The 25,076-nt window shown below is 42.0% G+C and overlaps 1 protein-coding gene across 5 annotated transcripts in view; it reads right to left on the bottom strand.

The window, feature by feature from the left end:
• rtel1 (regulator of telomere elongation helicase 1) overlaps positions 1 to 25,076 on the bottom strand; it is a 111,868-nt gene that overhangs the window by 16,234 nt on the left and 70,558 nt on the right. For all 5 annotated transcript variants that reach the window (XM_052031146.1, XM_052031144.1, XM_052031143.1 and 2 more), the window contains exons 28-30: positions 7,074 to 7,160; positions 5,465 to 5,675; positions 3,430 to 3,573 (exon numbers count right to left, since the gene is read on the bottom strand). In XM_052031146.1, the coding sequence (XP_051887106.1) occupies positions 3,430 to 3,573; positions 5,465 to 5,675; positions 7,074 to 7,160 (442 nt within the window). The remainder of the gene's footprint in view (positions 1 to 3,429; positions 3,574 to 5,464; positions 5,676 to 7,073; positions 7,161 to 25,076) is intronic.

The following is a 25,076-nucleotide window of genomic DNA, read 5'->3' as shown; positions in this document are numbered from 1 at the left end:
CAGCATCTTTAACCCAACTCATTGGCAGCCCAAGCAAAGTAGGAACCAAATCTGAAACCATCTAGATGTATGATAAGAAATATTCAACATGTGTATGCCAGCTTATAAATGGGAATAATCAGAAAAGAAACCCTAAAGTGAAAGTAAGTATTGTCCTGTGAAAAAGTTATGCGAGTTGAGGAACTACATCATTTGCATTTCCTGGCAAATGAACCTTATGGATTTTCCCTTTTTCTGCATTTGGGAATAAATGCAAGTCACAGCCGTCAGTTAGAAAATCTCTTTAGTTTCTATTAAAACTTAAGGTTAGAAAGACACAGCTTTTGCAGTAGCCTGTGCTGCAACCTTCAGCAATAAAAATAAGGTTATATTGTGAGCAACACAAAAAGCTGGAGGAACTCAGCAGATCTGGCAGCATTTCAAAAACTGCAACACTTTGATTTATTAATGGAATTTATAAATATGCCATTTCAGGTGCACATGAAATCAGTAAACTGATTGGGAATGGAGCATGCAGTTGACAAAACCTCCAAGAATAAAATACTTAAACAGGATTCAGATCTCTCAATCAGTATGGGCAATTTTACCCTGCCTCTCATGTCCTAGGACACCATGAATACATAGTAAAATGGTGCCAGTTTTTATAGAATCATAGAAACCCCGAGCACATAAATGATATATTCAATCACTAAGTCCATGCTGGCCATGAATAAAACTCCTTAATCTAACTCAGCAGCTCTTGGTGAGGTTACAGCATATTAAATGTACTTCCAGCTAACTTTTATAGTTAATGAGATTTCTACCTCCTTTGTGGCCAGTGGTCCTGCCATTCTTTGGGTGACAAAATATTTCTTTAAATCCCCTCAAATTTGTTTACCATCATTAGTGACTCTCTGCTAAGAGAATAAGGCTCTTCCTAATCTCATTATTGTGACTTCTCTTAATTTTATACATACTCATTAAATCTGCATTTCAGTTCTAAAGGAAACAATCTCAACCTGGTAATCATAGCTAACCTTGTCCAGTCTCAACCGGCCTTATAATTTAACAAGAAACATACCCATACTCCAGCTGTGGTCTAACTAGTATTTAGTTCTCCCATTCCCTTCCTGTTCTTGTATTCAATGTCCTTGGGAATAGCCCTCAGAGCACTCGTTAGTGTATTTCAGAATTAGTGACATTTCCCATTAGGCTATCTTAACAGGGGAGGTACAAACTCAAAAAAAGCCACAGCAGCTCTTTACAAAGCTTCTTGCAAAACATGCATTCCATTAGTAAATGGACAACAGTCTCGCTCACTCCCAACACAGCCACCTCGAGGGCAGCATGTGATGGCACTGAAACTCCAGCTGTACAGGAAGGGTCTGACAAGTAGGGTCCTTCTCACCACCAGCCAAGGCCTGGCACCCGTTTGAAAGTTCGGACAATGAGATATTCTGCTAAGTGACTTTATCAGTCTGCCCTGGAAGCCATCCAACAGGATCCATCATCTCCTTCACCCCACCCCCACAAGCTTTGAGGATGTTCTATGCAGATACGTGACTTGTGGTTCTTCTAGGATGAAGTGTTCCACGAGGGACAGGTGCAATAGCACAGTTCTGCTGAAAGGAATGTTCTGCAGCAACATAGCCAGTGTCATTCTTCACAATACTGGTGACAGATAGAATCTCAGTACCTAGTACATTTGGTGACTGTGTAACCAGGCTCTATGGCCAACTTGATGCAGCCATACACAAAGGTAGCCATTAGGATGAAGGTCAGGTTAGATACATTTCCCCACTTTCTTTGGAGATATGTATAATGTATTTTTGACCTTGAGATGAAATGGAACATGGTTTGAGCAACTGCTCTAGAATAGGTGCTGGGTATGGATCACACCTACAGCACCCTGTACCTGATAACCAGGTTCTCTCTCCAAGTGAGAGGGAGAGGGAGAAAGATTGTTTAGAATCCTAGCTTTTGCTTCACCTTAACTATAGGCCCTGCCCAGCTTATGGTGAACATCCCAGCACCTCCAGATAGTTAGAACTGACGGGGCAGGGTGTTACTGACTCGGTGAAAGTCCCTTTAAGATAGAGTGTGTGTGTGTGTGGCGTGCTTACGTCAATAGAAGATAAAGGACGTAATGACGTTGTTGAAGAGGTCAGAAGAAGGGAGAGAGAGAGAGAGAAAAGGGAGAGAGACACTAGCCTGCTAGTTTCTCTATCGATGGATGAGAAACAATAACTGTGTCTGCCACAGAAATCCATGTATGGAAATTGGAAGTAATCCGGTGGAGTTCACTTTGTTGCTGACCTGTAGAAGGAAACAGGTATTTGTGTGGACGACCATGATTCGGATGCTTTTCGGGGTGAGGAAGTCACTACCGAGTAAACACTGAGGTGTTGTTTGGGTTCCATCGTGGAACATTTGGACTTCATAATTACTCTCTCTATGTTTCTCTACGTCTACGTCTTATCTTCAGACAACGGTGGTTGTTGAAGCAGCCTTTGCTCAGGTTTCACCTTATGGCTTGCGGAACAGAACTTCAAGAACCATTCCTGAACTTGGAGTTTGGGACTTTGCCCCACACACACACACACACGAAGAGTTTAGGTTTTGGGGTTAATGTTCAAGGTTTAACATTTTTGAATTCTAACATACTAACATATTTACTTTTATTTTACGTATTATAAGTAGAGATTAATAAAATAGTTTTTAACACCGAATCATGACTCGGTGTGTTTCTTTTGTTGCTGGTTCGTGACAAGGGACATAGGATAATTTGGAAAAGTTACCAAAGAATGTGGCCTCGATTTTGCTGCAATTAATCCTGAACCTAGTACAAATTGCTTGCAGATGCTAATCATTCTGCAGACCAATCCTGAGTCACATTTGAAGATGTACAAGGAGGTTTGGATCCAAGTGGCTCCGTTGCCTGGGATCAGCACACTTCTACCCACATCCTTTCAGATGGCCTCAACAAAGGGCTTTATGCAACACACGAGACAGGAGAAAGGGGAACCTTGTCTAATTCCTGCATTTTCTTTGATTTACTGAAGAGTAAACACTCATTAGTCTATTTCAGAATTAGTGACATTTCCCATTAGAATATCTTAACTGGAGGTACAAAATTTCTGGTTACAGTTTTTTTTAGGAAGTGTTTTTAAAACCAAATCAAGTATGTTGGAAAGTACCTTTTAGATACTTCCTATTTATTATCTGTAAGCGTTTGTATTTTCTCAACGGTAAATGACAGTGAGCATTTAACATCATCCACATTATAACTTACGGAAAATTTAAAAAATGCTTTTTTCCACAGGCACTGATTGCTGCACAAAACAACTCATGCAAAATGGATTTCTCCTTAAGAGAAACTGAGAACTTCTCCTTGAGAGAAACTAACATATTCGAGTTAATGAAGGAACTCTGCTCTTCTAAACTACATACCCGCATTAGCTTCCTGTTCTATCTTCTGCCTCTCTTCTCGTGGAATTGCATGCTCAGGTTTAAATCCACAGCCTTCACCAGTCAAATTATAGCAGGCTTCATCAAACATCTTTTTGTGATGTGGACGAACAAACTGATAAAAATCTGTTTATAAGGAGTATTTGAAATGCATCAGAACCAGAAAGTACCTTAGCATCATTATCATATAGTATTTGACAACATTCCATCTTGATATAGTTATGTAGAACCAGAATTATGAAGCAATATTAGAGTTCTCCATTGCCATGGCTGGATGCACCTATCCTACTGGAGAAATAACTCACTAAAAGTGGAGTACAGTCAGTTGAATGTACTCCTGGAAGTTTTCTACATTAACTTTGGAGTAGAATGGTATCAGTAAAGTATGGAGTGGAGAACCTCCTGCTAATAACCTTCTGGAAACTGCACCCCAACCTGACAAATTGGTACTCCTCCATGTTAATCAATAGTTGGATACAGCGCAGAGGAAATCATGGGCAAAGAATGGGCTCTGAAGTTGTGTTGTAACTCAGGCTCATTTCATTGGAGCAAAAAAAAGGTTCATAAAGATTAGTGAAATTATGAAAATCCTTTGTACTGGCTGGCTAACCAATAATTGGAGGTTATAAATCACTCATTAAAATAATGAAGGACACTTAATTTTTGTTTTGTACCAGGAAGTGAAATGCTTGAGCAGATAAATGCTAGAAGCAAAATCTACAACAGAAGACAAATAGGAATATGGTTAAAAATAAACATTTCCCAAAAGCTACTTAGAAAAGAATGAAAGTAAGATTGTGGACACCTCAAGCAGAAACAATATCATTACCTCCCTTCTATGCAAATTGAGGTAAAGCATGCAGTTAACCCATTCACTCCCAAGCCTCAATTTTAAAAGTGTTCATTGACTGTCTTTTAAATAACCTTTTATTTATAAAATCTTATTTCTCTTCCTTACCTGCCAATCATTTTTTAATTTCAGCTTTTCAAATGAATGTTTCCTCTTTACATTTTCCATAATGTTTAATTTTCTTTTGTCTTAACTTAAATCTGCTACATGCCTTCAAGAACAATTTTAATTTGATTTTTTTTTCCACTCATACACAACCCCCAGATGTTTGAGTTTTTCTTTCATTTCCCACTGCTCATCAATTGTTTTATGTACCAGTTTCTAATTCTATTTAATATCTGTTCCTTTAATCTTACTGAAATGTGTTATTTTTCAGTTAAGCCTTTAAACTTTTCTCCCCATTTCAATTTTAAAATTGAATCTAATTATACAATGGTTGCTATTTTCCAATTTTCTGAGCATTTTTCACAAATGGTTTAAAGTTCTAAATCTGGCTATGTATTAGAATTCCCTTTACCTTGATGCACAGGCATTCAAACAATTGATCAGACTTCAGGAGCCTCAGCAAACATTTTCTATTGCACAAAACTATTTAAAATAAAATCTTCTCATCAGCAAGTCCAAGGATATTCAAGAAAATAAATTAGTTTGATGATTGAATCCCACCAATATTCAGATTGGTCAAAGTTTTGTATTAGAAGTATGGCACTACTAAGAGGCTAATTTAATACTGAGAAGCATTTCTATCACTGACACAAAATAATCTACTACTTTATGAAATGTAAAACCTGTCATCACTGTTCAAGGGAGCTTGCAGATAGGCATGAGAGCAAATACTACCAAAAGCAAAAACATTTGCAGCACCAGCCAGGCAGATCAGCTTAAAGTTCAATACATAGTATATGTCAGCAGTATTTACAATTATTTTTATATGGGGGACCTTGTCACTAGAGCAGAGAAGCAATGATATATTCTTGAATACTTGTAGTACAAGAGTGGCGTGGATATCAGGAGTATGGTATATGGAGGGCATAGAATTCACCGGGTACAGTTGTTCTCCCTATTTTTAGATTGTGCAACTCAGTCACCACTTCATTGAAAACCTTATTTGGTAGTATTTACTTCTATATACTTAGTGAAATTACACAATATTTTACAATTAATTACCTCGCAGAAGATTATTTTTTCTTGAGTCTTCTGTAAAAAGAGCAGTCATTTCACTTAACATGGCGTCAAAATCATCAGTCATTTTGTACTTTTGCATTGCTTCTGTGAAGTGCTCGTAGTTAGCCTTGCTGAGGGCCTCTTTTACAGCTACAATGAAAAACTTAGCTTTTTCTGCTTTTGTCTTCTCTGATGGCGGCAACACATCAAAGCCCTAAATAAAACAAAATCAACCTCCCAAAATAAACTAATCTATTGCTGAAAAGATTATAAAGTTAACATTTGAGTAAACATTGAAAAAAAATTACTTGACAGTAACATCAATTAAAGCTGAATTTTCAGTATGATTAATTACAACAGTTTTTAAACACTCAGGTAGATAGGAATGCTTTTAATACAGTTCTATTTGCAACTACATAAACCTTCCAAAAACAAGTACCATCACATTTGGAAATTAACAAATTAGCATAGATATTCAACTAAAATGACGTATAAAACATCTCTACATAAACTGCAGGAAACCTCTACAGCTTTTAAGGCTATCAAAGGGAATTATCCACTTTTGACTGTCACTAAATAGTCTATATATAAGGTAAATTGTGAAGAATCTCAACAAATACTCAGAATTCATTTCAAAGAAGATTTCATGGAACGGCCAGCAAATGGAAAGTGTGCTGTTTCTCTTGAGGAATCTGGAGCACTAAATGGTCAAAAAGCTTGAGAAATAGAATCATGGATTTTACTTTCCAAGAAGAGGCTATTCACCCACTTCCAGTGGCTCTTTGAAAGTGCAGAATTGCTTCCAGCCACCACCTCATTTTTGGTCATAACCCGGGATGTTATGACCAAACATCCCTGTGCAATTCACTTTCTGAATTAGCTTCCTCCACCTTCTCAGGTTGGATATTCCAGATCCAAACAGTGTAAAAGAACAATTCTCCTCTCCCTTCAGGAGCTTTTGGTATTGAATCCATGACATCTGGTTATTATTGATGTAATTAACCAGAGGGGATAGCTTTCTCTTTCAGCTCTATTGAAACAGTTCATTACTTTGAAGTTCTCTATCTGGCCACCTTTCAACCTTCTCTGTCCTAAGGAGGACAGTACTAACTTTTTCTACTTCTCGTAATGATTTGTTCCTCATGTTTACTTTGTAACCTTTCTGTGATCCTTACAACTCTTTTGCAGTGTGGTTTCCTGAGTTAGTCTACAATACTGAGGGCTAACCAGTAATTTTAAGTTCTAGTGTGGTCTTTTATGTTCCTCTTCTTTATTTATAAAACTCAAGCAGCCTATATGCATTTCAGATCACCTTATTAACTTGCCTTGGCATTTGTAAAGATTGGCAACTAGAACTCTGTTCACCTACACTCATTTACAGCATTATGCCTTTGGATAATACTCTTCCAAAAGTGCATCACCTCACATTTCCCCAGACTGAACTCCATCTGGTATGTTTCTGGCCTTATACCACCTTGTCGCTGTCATCCTCACTAGCTAATACTCTGACAAGTTTTCTGTCACCTGCAAACTTTAAAATGCTGCTCAGTACCCCAAATCTAGGTTAATTAAGAAATTTGAAAATAATGCATGGAATTACAAACATACGTACATAACTATTCACAAGGGTGATTTTTTTCCTGCCTCCTTTCTGTTCTCCACTCTGATGCTTAAGTGATGTAGTTGTCATCTTAACTGCCTAAAGAAATATGAAAAAAATTAACAATGTCACATTCACCTATAAAGCAAAAGGTGATGAATCTTTAGAAGTAATTCACTCATGATGCAACAAGTGCCACTTTAATGCAATTTCCATCTCTTTTAATTATGTTACCATTTATTGTAGCTAAGAGAAATGGCTTTACATCTGACCCAATGCCCAACACGTGCCACTCACATTGCTGCAATTGTAGTGTGCGCCACCCAGTAATTTATGGTGACCTTGATGAGCTCCCACATTCAACAGGCTGTTCTCTCAGCGAGTTTTTGTGCCGCACTGGTCTTAAAGTGCTCCTGGGTTGTTGGGGGTTGTGGGAAGAGAAGTTACATGACTGCCCTTGCATGCACATGTCAACACTTAGGCCACCTCCCCCTCCCCCAACCTGCTTTCCAGCTTTTAATGGTCTTCAAAACACAACTTCAGATTCATTGTCAAATGTCACCAACTCACCCAGGATGACAAAAATTCAAAAGTAGAAGAGCTAAATTAAAAGCAACTGGAAGAAAACTGCAGTGAATGAATTCAACGTGTCAAATTGGCACAATGAGAATGACCACAAGAACATAATTATAAATGCAGATCCATCTGGTATCAAAAACAATTAAATAAATACATTAAATTCCATATTGTTTTCTACCAAAAGTTAATCCACTAGGATTATGATTAATTAAAATTAAGTGCAACTCTGCTGTTGGGAAAGCCCTGAACTCGATCACCTTTCTGTGCTGATCTTAATTTGGATGACAGCAAGGATGCTACAATTCACTTCAATGCTTATGAGCTACTAAATGTAAAAAGAGCTTAAGAACATTCAAAAAAGAGTAGTAGGCCATTTTATCCCTCGTGCCTGTTCTGTCAGTCAGATGACTGATCCTTTAACATCTGGTACTTTTCTGTACTACCCCCATATCTATCAATTCCTTTAAGGTCTAAAAGTCTACTGATCTTTATCTTCAATATACTCAGCAACTAAGCCATCACACCCTTCTTAGGTAGTCTGCTAAGGCGCCCATTTCCAACGATCTCCTTCTGTAAATGCATGTGTAGATATTGCTAAGGCTTCCACAGTCACATTACCTCACTTACACGTGAAGAATGGCCACTCAAGTAAAGTAGCAAAGAATGCTGGTGGCTTTATTTCACTTAATGTTTGTGTTATTGAAAGGCAAGGAGAAAAATGATAATTTAAAAAAAATGGTTTTATATGCAACGGAACCTGCTCATAACCAGGGAACAGCCTATACTGCGAACCAAATATGGTACATCCTCTGTTGTAGGGGTAGGAATAGAGGGTTAATAACTAGTAAAATAGGATAAATGCTGATGTGGTATCAGGGAACCTACGATAAGGCTCAACAATAGAGAGATGGGATACAGCTGTAACTGCACCAAGGTACAAAGGCTTGATGATTATGTTATAGCATGCTACTATTGTTGTGGCCAAAACTTAGGTTTGCTGTTAACTAAAGTTAGACTTATGGATAATTAAGTGTTTCATTCTGTAACGAGTCCACGTAATGATGTAATCGGAGAAACGTAACAATCAAAACTTAATTAAGTTTTCTGTGTAATCAGGTATGCGGAGAGGTATACAAGGGTGTCCCAAAATAGTGTTCAGGTAGATCAGTTTTGTCTGGTCTCCTGGTGCATACAAGTTTCAATAAATCGTTAGTTGTTTGGACATCAGCTCCACGTTGCCTTTCTCGTTCACTCCTACAATTTGGCATAGTTGGCAGGATACCTCCCTGGATCGCAAGTGACTATGAGGCTCCTGGTTGGGTGAGTACATTTAAAATACCACCCCGTTGGGTTAGGGGATCACCTCCTAGTAGATGCCACCATAAGCTGTGGTAAAAAGAGACTTTGGAGCGTGAGGAGTTCGGTGTCAGAGGAACGAGGGATTGGGGTGCCTGGGTAACTGGTGGACAAGGTTCGGGTGGGAAATTGATTGACTACCCAACTCTATTTTGAGACATAGGCTCGGGTAGCTGGAATTGCAGTCACAATAAGGTATGGCCATGGCGGAGAAAGAAGCTGGAGGAGACTGGCAAAGTAGTGTGGGAACCAGAAAGATCCCTCGTACAGATGGTAGCGCACCGCAACCATAAGATGATACAAAAAATGGTTAATAAGAGTTACGATCCAGATGGAACAATCCTCAAGCAAATTACTTGGTGGAAGGGACAAGCGTAAATACAAAATGGCCATATAGTATCAACAGCTTTAATGCGCAACCATCACAGAGTAGCGACCACTAAACAAGTTCAGAACCCCCCGACACTGGGGCGAATAATAAGTAGCGCAAGTTAAGTGCACCCACAGAAAACAATGTAGATTGGAACGATCTGGCTACTGCAGTTTAGGAGTATGGAACTCACAAGAAAAAAAGAATGATCACCTCCACCGTATAATGAAGCAGCAGTGGATGCCTCACAGCTAGTATCCCTCCAGATCGTCTGGAAGACCAAAGGGAATAAGACTACAGAATCCAGGGTGGAAGAACCTTTTACAGCAATGGAGAAACAGATGTTGCTAAATGAATTGGCCTCTGTTAAACATAACAATGATAATGTGATTTTTTGGCAAAAGGTTGAAGAATTAAAGGAGGGTCATCATTTGACTTTTGATCATTTACACCTCCTTTTGAAGGCTAAATTCTCACGCAGGTCTGGTACAAGCTGCCCGACAATGTCCAAAATAAGATTTGGCTCAAAGGGAGAAACAAATCCCCAGAGGACAAACTGGGGGACTTTACCGAGGCAGTTAAGGATGTGATAGGTAAGGGTCGGGCAAACTGGACCAAGGACATTTTAATTAAGCAAGGTCCAAAGGAGAAAGTTGAGAAAAAGTATCAAGTGTACGAGCAACATGGTTGCCTAAAGGGACCCTAGCGGGACGATGACGTCTTCTTACAACTTCTGAAAGATGGAATGGGTCCATATCTGACCCAACTAATAAAGATGGGATTACTTGTGGGTCTTGTGTTTAACTAAATTCTTAACTGGGCAATGGAAGCAGAGGCAGAGAGGGGAAGAAACAGGAGAATGTGCATCCCTAGTGGCAGCTTTGAGGCAGGACAGGCAAGGTGATGTGGAATGTTCCAGGTGTGGAAGGAAGGGGCACATGACCTGGGATTGTAAGAACAGGGGAAGAGGACAAATTAGGCACAGCAGGACATAGTCAGGACAATTGTTGGTTCAAAGGCGGAGGGAAGGCGGGACAAGGATTGTGGACCCAGCAAGTTGAGGATCACCACTCTACTTCACTGATAGCAGAACGGGACCCATCTTCCAGATCTCCGCCGAGGATTTGAAATGATTCCTGATGAAATGACAAGTATCAGCCTTCGGCGGGAAGGGTGGGGACCCCAGCATGTTTGTCAATGTGCTGTTAGGGGGCCAGTCGTCCATTATGTTGGATGACACTGGGGCCTTAATATCCATGACGAATCTTGACTTGCTCATTACAAGTAAAACTACAACTCGTTATGGGGGTGTGGGGATGGATCCATGCTTGCTCAATTAAGTGAACCTGTCCGATACAGATTGAGGACATGAGCACTGCTGTACGTATACGAGTTTGTGACAATCACAAAGGCATCGGCATGGATCTGTTGGAATGCCTGGGAGCTATAATTAAGGCAAGTACAACTAAAATGATTTGGGGAATGTGGGCTTGCCCTTGGTGGTGGAAGGGGAGTAGGGATGATTTATGTATGCCACGAGTTGCGGCCTTAAAGGCTGAGTGGGCAGTGGTCGGAGTATGGGGTATTATCGTCAAAACATACCCCCAGGTGTGGGCCACTCACATACAGGACTGTGACCTTGATGATATGACGTCCGTTTGGAGAGAGCACCCATCACACCCACCCTGTAGACAGTATCCCATCAAACTGGGAGCAGAAACTGCAGTGGTAAAGGTAGTCACAGAACTAAGAAACAAGGAATAATCCGGTCTACCATTTCCCATTCGAATTCCCCTATCTGGCCGGTACATAAGCCAGATGGGTCCTACCGGCCGACAATTGATTACACCTCCTTGAACAAATATGCCACTCAAGAATATCCTATAGTAGCAGATCCATCTATCATTTTGAAAGGCCTGAGGCTGGAACAGGACATTTTTGTTGTCCAAATGGTTTTTGGTCAATCCCAGTACATGCTGATAGTCAGGATAAGCTAGCTTTTACTGTTCAGGGACAGCAGGACACTTGGACAAGGCTGCCCCAGGGTTTCCATAACAGCCCTGCCATTTTCCATCAATGTAAGGCTAAGATAGTTGCCCAAATCCCCTTGGCAGATACCAGCAGCAGCATTTTGCAATATGTGATGATATTTTAATTGCATCTTGGGAAAGAAAGACCACATCGGGTGGTTTCGAGGACTCTACAAATTATTGAGAATACGGGTCTAAAAGTAAACCCCCCCAAAGTACAGGTCGGTCAGCCTGAGGTGGAGTATTTGGGACACAAGATTAGGTAGGGCGAGAAAGTAATGCCCAAGGAACGTAAAGCAGTAATTCTTAAACTCCCCTGCCCATACACAGTGAAGGGAGTCTGTCAGACTTTGGGGCTCCTAAATTACTGTCACAATTTTGTTGAACCTCTGCAAGCTCTTGTAAGGGGGGGAGGCAGGGCAAAAAGCAGATGGAATGGACGCCAGAGGTAGATCAGGCTTTCTCGTGTCTAAAGCAAACTTTAGTTGCTGGACATGAAGAGACTATTGCATCTTTTTTGTGATAATCAGGGAGAATTTTATACTGCTGTTGTACGTCAGGAACATGGTGACAAGTTGCAGCCTGTAGCATATTATTCTGTAGAACAAGGCCCCGAAGTTGCAGGAATGTGTCAGTGTGTGCAAGCAATAGATTGTGCAACCTGGGCTGTCGGAGCATCGGAGCCTATTACTCTGATGGGTCAGATAATCTTGCATACGTCTCAGAGCATAGTCACTCTCCTGGAGAGAGGGAAACTGCAGGCAGTATCTGACAGCAGGCGAGTGAAATGGGAGGCAGTATCATTACCTGCTGACAAGCATGTATAGATGATAAAGGATAGTTTGGTTAACCCAGCCAGTTTGATGGTACAGGATGGATAAAAGGGGGAACTGAATGGCAGGAGGAAAACTCCCAGGCTACAGGTTAGGGTTAGGGTTAGTCGCAGAACTAAAAGCGTTAACAGCATCCCTATGGTTAGGAAAGGGACAGAATGTGAACATTCACACAGACAGCAGGTATGCTTTTGGAGTAGTACATGATTAGATAGCAGCCTGGGCAAGGAGAGGGTATGTGAGCTCGTCAGAAGGACATGAACAACATGGAGATGAAGGAGTTAGTGGAAGCTGCAAAACAGTAGTGATAAAGATTAAGGCGCACAAAGGGGTAGACACCCCTGAGCAAAGGGGAAATGCATTTGCTGGTCAGGCAGCTAAGCCAATTGTGGAAGAGTCTGGCCCAGTGCCAGTAGAGATAGTGATGGTCAGGGAGGCAAAGGAGGAAGATTTAAAGGCGATACAAGAAGAGGCATCGTCAGAGGAAAAGCAGATTTGGTAACAGGCAGGAGTAGTGCAGAAGGAAGATGGGATGTGGTAAGATGATCAATGTACGCATGGTAGCCCCAGAGTGCATCAGGCATACATAGTTGAAAACCTACTGTGGTTTAGCCCACATTGGGTGGGATTAAGATGAGGTCCCAGCTAGACAGGTGCTGGTGGTGGCCAGGAATGAGGAGAGACATTGCCAAATTCTGCCAGCAATGTATAATATGCTCTGTGTGATTGGGGCAAGCACCTAATATCCAACTAGGGCATCAGCCACGGCCTAAAGGCCCGTGGGAGCAACTTCAGATGGACTTCACAGGGCCATTATGCCAATCCAGGGGTAAACGGTATTGTTTGGTGATCATTGATTGCTTCACGAGGTGGGTGGAAGTAATCCCATGTTGAGACTGCTCTGCTGAGAAACTAGCCCGTGTGCTGGCTGAGAGGCAATAACCTAGGTGGGGAGTACCGGCCAGCATTGACTCATATCAAGAGACATACTTTACTGGGAAGGTAATCAAGAGGGTGTTGTTAGGGGCCAAGGAGAAGTTTCACATTGCATACCGAGTTCTGGCATGGTTGAGAAAATGAATCATACTCTAAAAGGGAGCCTAACCAAGGCCTTACTGCAGGCTGGGGAAAGCTGGACTTGGTTCTTACCGGCAGTATTGATGAAATTATGAGCGAGCCCTAGTCGTGAGACAGGATTTACACCTTTTGAATCAATGACAGGACAGGACAGGCCATGCAACTACCGGAGGATGTGATTACTGGAGGACCAGAAAGCTGTAATGGTAAGGGCCAGATTATTCGGTTTGTACGGGAGTTGACCATTTGTTTGCATGATCTAAAAGGGGAAGTCATTGATAGGCAGAGAGTGAGAGACTGGGGGCACGAGAATGCCCAGGTGAAGGCGAACATGCCAGAAGCAGGAGGTAAGGTAATGATTAAGGCTGCACCAGCAAAACCAGGATTATAACCTAGATTGATGGGACCATTTATGGCAATCTTGATTGGAGAGATGTGTGCCCTGGTGGAAACTAAGGAAGGACTGAAATGGAAGCACTAGTCCCACCTGAAGAGAGATACCTTGGGTGGGAATGATTTGACCATGCAAATGTATTTCTACAGGAATAGTAGACAATAGAGCCCAATGAGCTTTGCCCAGAAGAATTTGGATAATTGAATGCGTCACCCTTTTGAGCTCTCTTTTAACCACAAGTAAAATACATACTGTAAATCAAGGAAATAACAAAGAATGACCATTGGCAGAGTGTACCAGTGGTATGCGATTTTACTTGGGGGACATGATAGCATGCAGTGGACACTTGAAATTTGCATGGCGCTAGGGGGGACATAAGATCTCTATTAGTCACATGTACATCGAAACACACAGTGAAATACATCTTTTGCGTAGTGATTTGGGGGGCAGCCCACAGTGTCGCCATGCTTCTGGTGCCAACATAGCATGCCCATAACTTCCTAACCTGTACGTCTTTGGAATGTGAGGGGAAACCGGAGCACCCAGAGGAAACCCACACAGACATCACAAAATCACAAGACAAGGGAGCAGAAGTAGACCATTCGGCCCATCAAGTCTGCTCCAAGGGAAAGGGAAAATGAGAAATTTGGGGGGGGGGGGCAGGTGCGAAATAAACCACACTATTCTAACCCCAATTTCTGGCCTTATGCCCATATCCCTTGATACCCCGACTATTTAGATATCTATCTATTTCTTCCTTAAATGCTTCCAATGATCTGGCCTCCAATGCTGTACCTGGCAAGGAATTCCACAAATTCACCACAATTTCGACATGGGGAGAACGTACAAACTCCTTACAGACAGTGGCCGGATTTGAACCTGGGTCGCTGGCGCTGTAAAGCATTATGCTAACCACTATGCTACCGTGCCTGTACTATACATCTGGTGGGGAATGGGCATACATGAGAGGGGGAATCCCATGTTAATATCTGCCATGCCTAGACATGGGACCAATGAACCATTTGTGCCTAAGTATGGCAATGAAATGTGTACAGTAACGTGACTGGGTTGCTCTGTTCAGGAATCAATGACTGAGGGTCCCCTGTTACCACAAGAGCACCACAGTGTAGCAAAGGCCAGAAGGATGCAGGGGGTGTGGAGAATAGGATTAGTTTTGGAAGATTCTTGTGAAAAGGTCACAAGTAGTTAACCTGACTGCTTTGCAACTCCTCAGTTGGTGTGCAGACGGCACTCATCGCCTTTTCCAACATTTACTCTAGAGGCAAGTTACTCATAGTGGGTTTAGGACAGAAAGGCGGAGAATGAAGAAGGGTTTGATAGAATTATTAGGAGCAGGATATGCAGCAACTACATCCACAGTTAATACTTTAGATATAACAGAGATAGATTCACAAGTCAATTCCCTTCGGCAGAAGTAGAAGGGGATCATAGGACAAAATTATGGTGATCTGGGACAAGCCAGTAGAATAAAGAAGCATGGGGCAGAAGTAGTTTTTAGAAACTATTCAGTTATTGCAGCCATTAGAGGGTATAACTAACGAGGTTATTGATAGAGTGAATAGTGACACTCAACACCATGATACAGTGGCATGCAAAAGTTTGGGCACCCCTGGTCAAAATTTCTGTTAGTGTGAATAGCTAAGTAAAAGATGACCTGATTTCTAAAAGGCATAAAGTTAAAGATGACACATTTCTTTAATATTTTAAGCAAGATTACTTTTTTATTTCCATCTTTTACAGTTTCAAAATAACAAAAAAAGGAAAAGGGCCCGAAGCAAAAGTTTGGGCACCCTGCATGGTCAGTACTTAGTAACACCCCCTTTGGCAAGTATCACAGCTTGTAAAAGCTTTTTGTAGCCAGCTAAGAGTCTTTCAATTCTTGTTTGGGGGATTTTCACCCATTCTTCCTTGCAAAAGGCTTCTAGTTCTGTGAGATTCTTGGGCCGTCTTGCATGCACTGCTCTTTTGAGGTCTATCCACAGATTTTCGATGATGTTTACGTCGGGGGACTGAGAGGGCCCTGGCAAAACCTTCAGCTTGTGCCTCCTGAGGTAGTCCATTATGGACTTTGAGGTGTGTTTAGGATCGTTATCCTGTTGTAGAAGCCATCCTCTTTTCACCTTCAGTTTTTTTTTTACAGACGGTGTGATGTTTGCTTCCAGAATTTGCTGGTATTTAACTGAATTCATTCTTCCCTCTACCAGTGAAATGTTCCCCGTGCCACTGGCTGCAACACAAGCCCAAAGCATGATTGATCCACTCCCATGCTTAACAGTTGGAGAGGTGTTCTTTTCATGAAATTCTGCACCTTTTTTTCTCCAAACATACCTTTGCTTATTGCAGCCAAAAAGTTCTATTTTAACTTCATCAGTCCACAGGACTTGTTTCCAAAATTGCATCAGGCTTGTTTAGATGTTCCTTTGCAAACTTCTGACGCTGAATTCTGTGGCTACAGAAAGTGTTCACAAGCTGTGATATTTGCCAAAGGGGGTGTTACTAAGTACTGACCATGCAGGGTGCCCAAACTTTTGCTTTGGGCCCTTTTCCTTTGTTATTTCAAAACTGTAAAACATTGAAATAAAAAAGTAATCTTGCTTAAAATATTAAAGAAATGTGTCATCTTTAACTTTATGCCTTTTGGAAATCAGGTCACCTTTTACTCGCAGTATTCACTGTAACAGAAATTTTGACCAGGGGTGCCCAAACTTTTGCATGCCACTGTAAAGATGCAGTTTGTACAACATATGCTGCCTGGCTCTTGTCTGTAGTCAGGGCAAACATTCGACAGTTAGAAAGCCGTGGAGTCCCAGATTGGATGCCAGACAACCAGTTGAAAGAATGGGTGGGTGAAGGAGCCCGTGTGCCACATTTGGGATCTCACTCTGACTAATCATGTCCCAGGAGACTGCGAAAATGAGAGCAGTTCACTGTATATCACAATGGTACTCCCCGACATGGTGACAATCAGAAGTACCCTCTTATGAGAGTGCTCAATGTTGCAAAATACCATGAGGGAACATGGATATCACTAAGCAACCCGCTGACATGTAATTGAGTTACACGAGTCCAAAAGGGGGCTGATTGGGAAAAGACCATCCAGGAGGACAAGGAAGTCATCAAGCAATGGGATGCACAAAAATGAGGCCAAAGTGGTTCTGGAGAACCCCTCGTTTTGGGACAGTATTTGGAATTGGTTTGAATGTACAAATTCATCCCTGGACTCTTCTTAACTCCCACCCTGTTATTGTACAGCTGGTTGTTTTAACGGCTTTTATTATCTTAGAGTGCGTTCTGCAATGCCAGGTAAAGCATTGGTGTCAGTGGGAGGGCAGCTTTGAAGGCCAAACTGAGGTACTGTTAGAGATGGAAACTTGTAGGCCCTATTGGCCACTTTAGGCCAAGAGCCTACAGGGGGCATTGTTGTAGGGTTAGGAATAGAGAGAGTTAATAACTAGTAAAATAAGACGTAGCTTGTGCTGATTTGGTAACAGGGAACCACTGATAAGGTTCATCCATAGAGAGGTGGGATGCAGCTGTAACTGCAGCAAGATACAGAGGCTTGAAGATCACATCATAACACACCACAATTGTTGTGGCTGAAACTTAGGTTTGCTGTTAACTGAGTTAGATTTACGAATATTTGCTTTATTCTGTAATGAATAACCTAGTTTTAATGCAATTAAGTCTGTGTAAAGATGTAATCGGAGAAATGTAACAATCAAAACTTAGTTAATTAAGTTTTCTATGTAATCATGTACGTACAAGGCTGTCCCGAAATAGTGATTGGGTAGGTCAGCTTTGTCTGGTCTCCTGGTGCATACGAGTTTCAATAAATCACTCATTGTTTGGACACCAACTCTATGTTGCCTTTCTCGTTCGCTATTACATCCCCCTTGACTGAGTCATAGTGCACAGAAATTTTGATTCTTCATGGAACAAAATACAATGGTTATTGTACATAGAACACCCTTTTCCAGGAACTGGCATGAGGTCGGGGCTGGGGCCCAGGCACCTGTTAAAACATGGTATGCTGCCTACCCCATGGCTAAGTGACACCTTTATCCTAATTGATTCTGATTCATGTTTCCTTTCTCATGGCCCAGATGAGTATTGCCTTTCATGTCCACTTAGTAATTCCTCAACCTTGCATCCTTCCAACCCAACACCCTCCACCACCTCAGGCTCCAGTGTCAGAGATCCCCTTCCTCAGGGTTTCACTCAGCTAGAGGTCTCCCGTCATTTAGCAGTCACGATGTACTGATAAATCTCAGTCGAGTCTGGATGACCAGAAGAGGAGGCCCCCACTGACAGAAGGGCTGGATGATTAAGCAACCCACGCCATAGTCAGGGAACCAATTAGCCAGCCAACTGTGGGGAGCTTTGTTGTACGGTGTTTGCAGAGGGACTCAAGTACAGACAGTCAGGGCAGATACTACTTGTATGTAGGTAGACAATTCAGCCCAAGGCATTTCCAGCTTTGCTTCAGAGTTTTACTTTCAACTGTAGGGTTGATAAGTAACTCAATTTGAGATTGACACCCAGCATTGTACAAAAGCCGATACCTTGAATTAAATAGTCTACAGGACCACAACTTTACATGGTACTTTTGCAGTTACCTTCCTTATCGATGCTGATACATGGCAGGTCTGGTTAACAAATCCATAAGAAAAAATAGCTAGGAGCTGAAAGTAAAGACCTGACTATATGAAGTACTAAGGTAAGATTTTGCTGAGAGGAAGTCTCTTGCAGCCCTCCACTGGTTACATCCTGGCATTTGAATATGACTTGCTTATTCCAACTATCCAGTGGGAGATGCAATAATCCGCCTAGGAGATGAACATCAGGTTGGGAAAAGATAGAACCCTCTGGCAAGGCGTGATCTGCAGGAAGGAGTTGAGAAGCCTCACTCCAACAGCACCCTCCACCTGATGAAATGCTTGGAGCACAGACTTGGCATAACTGACACTTTGTTTCATCAGAGATAAGCACAACTTCATGGTAAATGCCCCCTGGTCTAGACACTGGCACTAGTTACAATATACATGTATCATCATCACAAGTGAAAGACCACATGATTGGCCACATTATTTGTGCTGTGACAAGTTCTGATGACTGCTGGGCTGATCATCACCTAATGCACTGTTATTTGATTCATCTGGCTCCAAAACACAAGTAGCAATAGAAATGTTCACAAGAAAATCAATTCACAAAGGTAACTCTTCTCTGACAATGGCTCACAGACAACTTTGTTGGTCCTCTGCCACAGCAGCTGGACTTCCTTGAAGACTGCTGCTATCAGCAGCTGTGATAGAACACTCAGGACCTAATTTGATGAGAACCACCAGGACAGGCAGATCTAATTAACTGCAAACACGTTTTTGTTGAATTAGAAATAGCACTAAGCCTCAAGAGAAAAGAAACAGCTCAATAGACATTTGATGCCTGAGGTCCAGCAGAAGGCTAGTGACCTAAAGAACAGACGTTGGATAGAGACACAGCAGCTTCTTGACAATCATGACACGAGTGGGTTCTTCAGCACAATCAAGGCCATCAATAACCAAACACCGAAGGCTTCATCCACTAAAGAACAGATCAAAGGACAGTCAGTATTCCTTCCAACCAGCCCTTTGAAGATGCACTCTACTGTGACTCCATCCTTGATGCCCTGACTAATGAAGGCCAGTATCGTATGTCTTCTTAACCATGTTATCTACCTGCACTGCCACATTCACATCTTTGGATTTGTGCACCAACATCCCTCTGTTGCTTAATGCTCCCTCGGACCTTACCATTCATGGTGTATGTCCTAGCTCATCAAAAATGCATCACCTTACATTTATCTGAATTAAATTCCATCTGCCATTTCTCAACACATTTCATCAGCACATTGAAACCAAATCTGTGACCTAAAACTACCCTCCAACAATCTTCGTGTCATTTGCAAACTTCCTGATTATGCTTCCAATATCCACATCCAAATCATTCATGTATATTACAAACAGCAAGGGTCCCAGCACTGATCACTGAAGAACACCACAAGATACAGGCATTCAATCACAAATACAACCCTCTACCATAACCCTCTTTTCCTATCACCAGGACAATTTTAGATCCAATTTACCTATTTGCCCTGGATCCCATGGGTTCTAACTTTTTGGACCAGTCTCCCATGTGGGACCTTGTCTAAGACCTTACTGAAGTCCATGTAAACCACATCTACTGCACTGCCCTCATCAATACACTGTTACCTCTTCAGAAAAATTCAAATCATATTGGTTAGACAGGATAGGTCCTTGACAAACCCATGCTGGTGATCTTTGATTTGTCCCTGCCTTTTCAAGTGATCATTAATTATGCCCCTCAGAATTTTTTCCATTAGTTTTCCTACTACTGATAACAGGCTCACATGTCTGCAGTTGTCAGGCTTTTCACTGCTGGCCTTCTTGAAAAGGGTTCAACATTTGCAGTCATCCAGTCACCTGTAATCTCTTTCCTTGCTTCCTGAGCAGATTGAACCTCCCCCGTAAGTCCTCTTCAATCAGCTTCTCTCAGTGGCCTAAGAATTCTTCCCCAAATTCTGATGTGGAGTCTTCCCACCTAGAAGCACAGTGGATGTGATCTTCACAGAGTGACAATTCCGAGAGAAATGAGTGGAGCAGCTCCAACCACTTTGAATGGCCTTTCCTTATTCCTTTGACTGTCGACTGTGGAGCATCCTTGTCAACTTGGGCTGTGCTTAGAAATCTGTTTTTCATCTTACGCTTCCTTCATGGCAGCATGCAGGCCATGATTCTAACCAATGCTCCACAGCACAGCCAACACTGGTGCAGACCAGTGTCAAGCAAGGCTTTGTCATTACCCTCAGTCTTTCTCACTGCAGTGGCATATCTCACCTCTAACAAGCTTCCCACTGGAGTGGATCTAAGGAGAACTGTTCAAACTGCATACCAAGGTTATCCCAACCCCAGTAGTCAAGCTGCATTAGGGCAGGCTATGTTTGCATTTGTACACCGTCAGAGCACTACATTACTGTCGACTTACACAATGAAGCATTTGAGAGGATAGGCTTTATAGTCAACATCCACAAGACTGGGTTGTCTACCAACGTCCTCACTAGTCAACACTGTCCTCTAACAATACAGATCATGTCACAACACTGGAAAACATGGACCACTTTATGTACCTTAGATGCCACCTCCTGGCAAAGGCAGACATTAATGATGAAATTCACCATTGCCTTACATTTGCCAGCTAAGCCTCTGGCCAACTGAGGCAAAGGATGTTTGAAGATCAAGACCTCAAACCTGGCACAAAATTCATGGTCTACCAGTCCAAGGCGATCCCTGCCTTCCTTTAAGCTTTTGAGATACGAGGGCGGCACAGTAATGGAGCGGTTAGTGTAACGCTATTACAGCACCAGCGACCTGGGTTCAATTCCGGCCGCTGTCTGTAAGGAGTTTGTATGTTCTCCCTGTGTCTGCATGGGTTTCCTCCAGGTGCTCCGGTTTCCTCTCACATTCCAAAGACGTATAGGTTAGGAGCTATGGGATTGCCATGTTGGCGCCCGAAGTGTGGCGACACTTGCCAGCTGCCCCCAGCACATTCTCAGTAACGCAGAAAGACACATTCTGGAGGACTGGAGGGTCGCAAATGTAGTTCCGTTGTATAAGAAAGGTGGGAAGCAGCATAAAGGAAATTACAGACCTATTAGTCTGACGTCAGTGGTGGGAAAGTTACTGGAATCTATCCTCAAAGACGGGGTTACGGAATACCTAGAGGCGCAGGGCAGGATAGGTCCTAGCCAACATGGTTTTGTGAAGGGAAGATCCTGCCTGACCAACCTATTGGAGTTTTTTTGAAGAAATCACAGGTAAGGTGGATAAGGGAGAGGCGGTAGATGTTGTGTATTTAGACTTTCAAAAGGCCTTTGATAAGGTGCCTCACAAGAGACTGATTAATAAGATGAGAGGTCATGGAATTACGGGTAGGATAACAGAATGGGTGGAGCATTGGCTGGTTGACAGGAAGCAAAGAGTGGAAATAAAAGGATCTCGTTCTGGTTGGTTACCGGTTACTAGCGGTGTGCCGCAGGGGTCGGTGTTGGGACCGCTCCTTTTTACCTTGTACATTAACGATTTGGATGATGGAATAAATGGTTTCGTGGCTAAGTTTGCGGATGACACCAAGATAGGGGGAGGAGTAGGGAGTATTGAAGAGATAGGAAGGTTGCAGAGGGACCTAGACAGTTTAGGAGAATAGGCAAGGAAATGGCAGATGAGATTCAATGTAGGGAAATGTGCAGTTGTACACTTTGGAAGCAGAAATAAGCGGGCAGATTATTATCTAGGAGGAGAGAAAATCCAAAGCACGAAAGTACAAAGGGATTTGGGGGTACTCGTGCAGGATACCTTAAAGTTTAACCACCAGGTCAGATCGGTGGTAAAGAAAGCGAATGCTATGTTGGCATTCATTTCGAGAGGTATAGTGTATAAAAGTAAGGAAGTGTTGATGAGGCTCTACGGGGCACTAGTGAGGCCTCATTTGGAATATTGTGCGCCGTTTTGGGCCCCACATCTTAGGAAGGATGTGTTGACGTTGGAGAGGGTTCAGGGGAGATTTACGAGGATGATTCCAGGAATGAAAGGGCTTACGTATGAGGAGCGTTTGTCGGCTCTTGGACTGTACTCACTGGAGTACAGAAGAATGAGAGGGGACCTCATAGCGACATTTAAAATATTGATAGGAAAGGACAGAGTAAATGTGGCTAGGCTGTTTCCCTTGGTGGGTGAGTCCAGGACCAGAGGGCACAATCTTAGAATTAGAGGGTACAGTTTCAAAACAGAGATGAGGAAAAATTTCTTTAGCCAGAGGGTGGTGAATTTGTGGAACTCCTTGCCACGTACAGCAGTGGAGGCCAGATCAGTGGGGGCGTTCAAGGAGGAGATAGATAGATATCTAAATAGTCAGGATATCAAGGGATATGGGGATAAGGCCGGTAATTGGGATTAGAATAGTTTTTTTTTCTTCTTCTTCCCCCATTCCCCATTTCTCATTTCTATTTCCCTTTCCTTGGAGCAGACTCGATGGGCCAAATAGCCTGCTTCTGCTCCCTTGTCTTGTGATCTTGTGACTAATAAATATCTTATCTTTCTCCAGGCACTTCAAAGCAATGGAAAGACATCACCAACATTATGACATCAATGTCCCCACCCAAGAACCTCAATGTTGTACATCAACCTTTTATGTGTCATGTTGCCAAATGTCATTTGAAAATCCAAATCCACTTGTTTTACTTCCCTAGTCACACCCCGACGAAACTCGTAGTAGATTTGTTACAAACTACTCCCCTTTCAGAAAACAATGTTAACTCTTCAACATTAACTGTTTCTCTTCCCATAGATACAGTGTGGCCTGGCATTTTCTGTTTTAATTTTATGATGTTGACTCTGCTTAATCATAGCGATTTTCTAGGTTTCTGCAAAATCCTTCAAATCCACTTCAAGATAAGTGAACTAATGTTAGTGTCCTCTTCTAGGCCAACATCCACAGCCATGAAGTCTGAGTTACACTCAGTCAGCTCTGCTGGGGCTGGCCACATTGTTCACATGCCCAACACCAGACACCAAAACAGACAGTCTATTTTGAGTTCTGTCAGGAATTGCTGGACAGAAAAGAAAAAGATTCAAGGATACTTTCTTGCAAATAAAAGCAGCATCCTTACTGAGTCATGGCCAGTAACTACTCAAAGTGGAGTAGCATTTGGGCTGGAATTGAGAAATCTAGAGTTCATGTGCTAGATGCACACAGAAGTCCTGCATAAGTGGCAGAAGGAATACACTACCTCATAAGTGGATCAATCACCCACCTTCTGCCCCACCAATGGAAGAATTCATAGTTATTACATTAGTTTCATCAGCCACCTCAGAACTCAAAGAACTGACTCAAGTTAGCCTCTATTTTGAAGGACTGCAAAGAAGAAATGGTTTATACCTATCAAATTAATATTAATACAACAGCCCCACCGTAAGAGCATTAATCTTATGCTTTAACCTTCAATGTGTCAAATATTTCATGTTATCCAAATACCAATTAAAATCCAATGACCTATGAATAAGAAGAACAACATTATGACAGGAAAATAATCCATCACAAATCATAACAGGAGTATTCTTGAAGATGTAATTAGGGAGTAAACCAATGACATATTCACATTTGGTTTACTCCCACTAATTACACCATCAAAAAATTCCTATTTGATTGTGATACACTATTTGCCTTTCACAATGTTGTTCAACTTATGACAGTGATTTTCAAGATGTCCTGTTTCCACTCCCTTGCTGATGTATTCCAACATTTTCCACACTTTTGATGTCAGGTCATCTGGTGAATATATTGCATCCATCTGTAGGCACTTAGAATCTTATAATGTGGGCATTTGGGTCCAGCAGCCATTTCATTAGTAAATTAAATTAAAAATATAGTAACATTAATTTCTATATTTTTCATTTACTAATATTAGTAACTTTACACTCAAAATCTCCTTTGACCTTTTGTTTCCTACAATATCTGAAGATGAAACATTAGCAGGATTATGATAAAGGGGCTAGGGAGTGAGACTAATTGGAATACTTTTCAAAGTATTCAGTGTTGACTTATTGGGTTGTCATAGGGTGGGGAGAGACGGATTGCTGGGTGAAGGGTGACTGTACAAATACAATGATGGGAAGAGATTTGACAGAGAAAGGAAAAGAAAGTTGTCTTGGTAACCATAACAGTTGAAAACCAAATGAAGTGTTCTCGCCCAGATATCCATTAGAGCAGCTTCAGAGAAAAGCATGTTGTACTCATGGCCCTGATTAAATAACAGATTAAACAGGTACCAAAGAAAAGCAAGGCAACATGCCTCAATTACTACTGACCAGTGGCTCTGACATCCACCATCATGAAGTGCTTTGAGAGGCTGGTCATGGCACGCATCAACTCCAGCCTCCCAGACAACCTGGACCCACTGTAATTCACCTATCACCGAAACAGGTCTATAGCGGATACCATCTCCCTGGCCCTACACTCAGCTCTGAAGCATCTGGACAGTAAAGATACCTATGTTAGACTATTGTTTATTGACTACAGCTCTGCCTTCAATACAATAATCCCAAGCAAGCTTGTCACCAAACTCCGAGACCTAGGAGTCAACACCTCCCTCTGTAACTGGATCCTTGACTTTCTAACAAACAGACCACAATCAGTGAGGATAGGCAGCAATACCTCCTGCATGACTATTCTCAACACTGGTGCCCCACAAGGCTGCCTCCTCAGCCCTCTACTCTACTCCCTATACACTCATGACTGTGTGGC

This window comes from Pristis pectinata, chromosome 16 (genome assembly GCF_009764475.1).
Source record: "Pristis pectinata isolate sPriPec2 chromosome 16, sPriPec2.1.pri, whole genome shotgun sequence".
NCBI classification, from domain to species: Eukaryota; Metazoa; Chordata; class Chondrichthyes; order Rhinopristiformes; family Pristidae; genus Pristis; species Pristis pectinata.
Note: the sequence above shows the minus strand (reverse complement) of the source record. Positions and strands in the feature narration are given on the sequence as shown.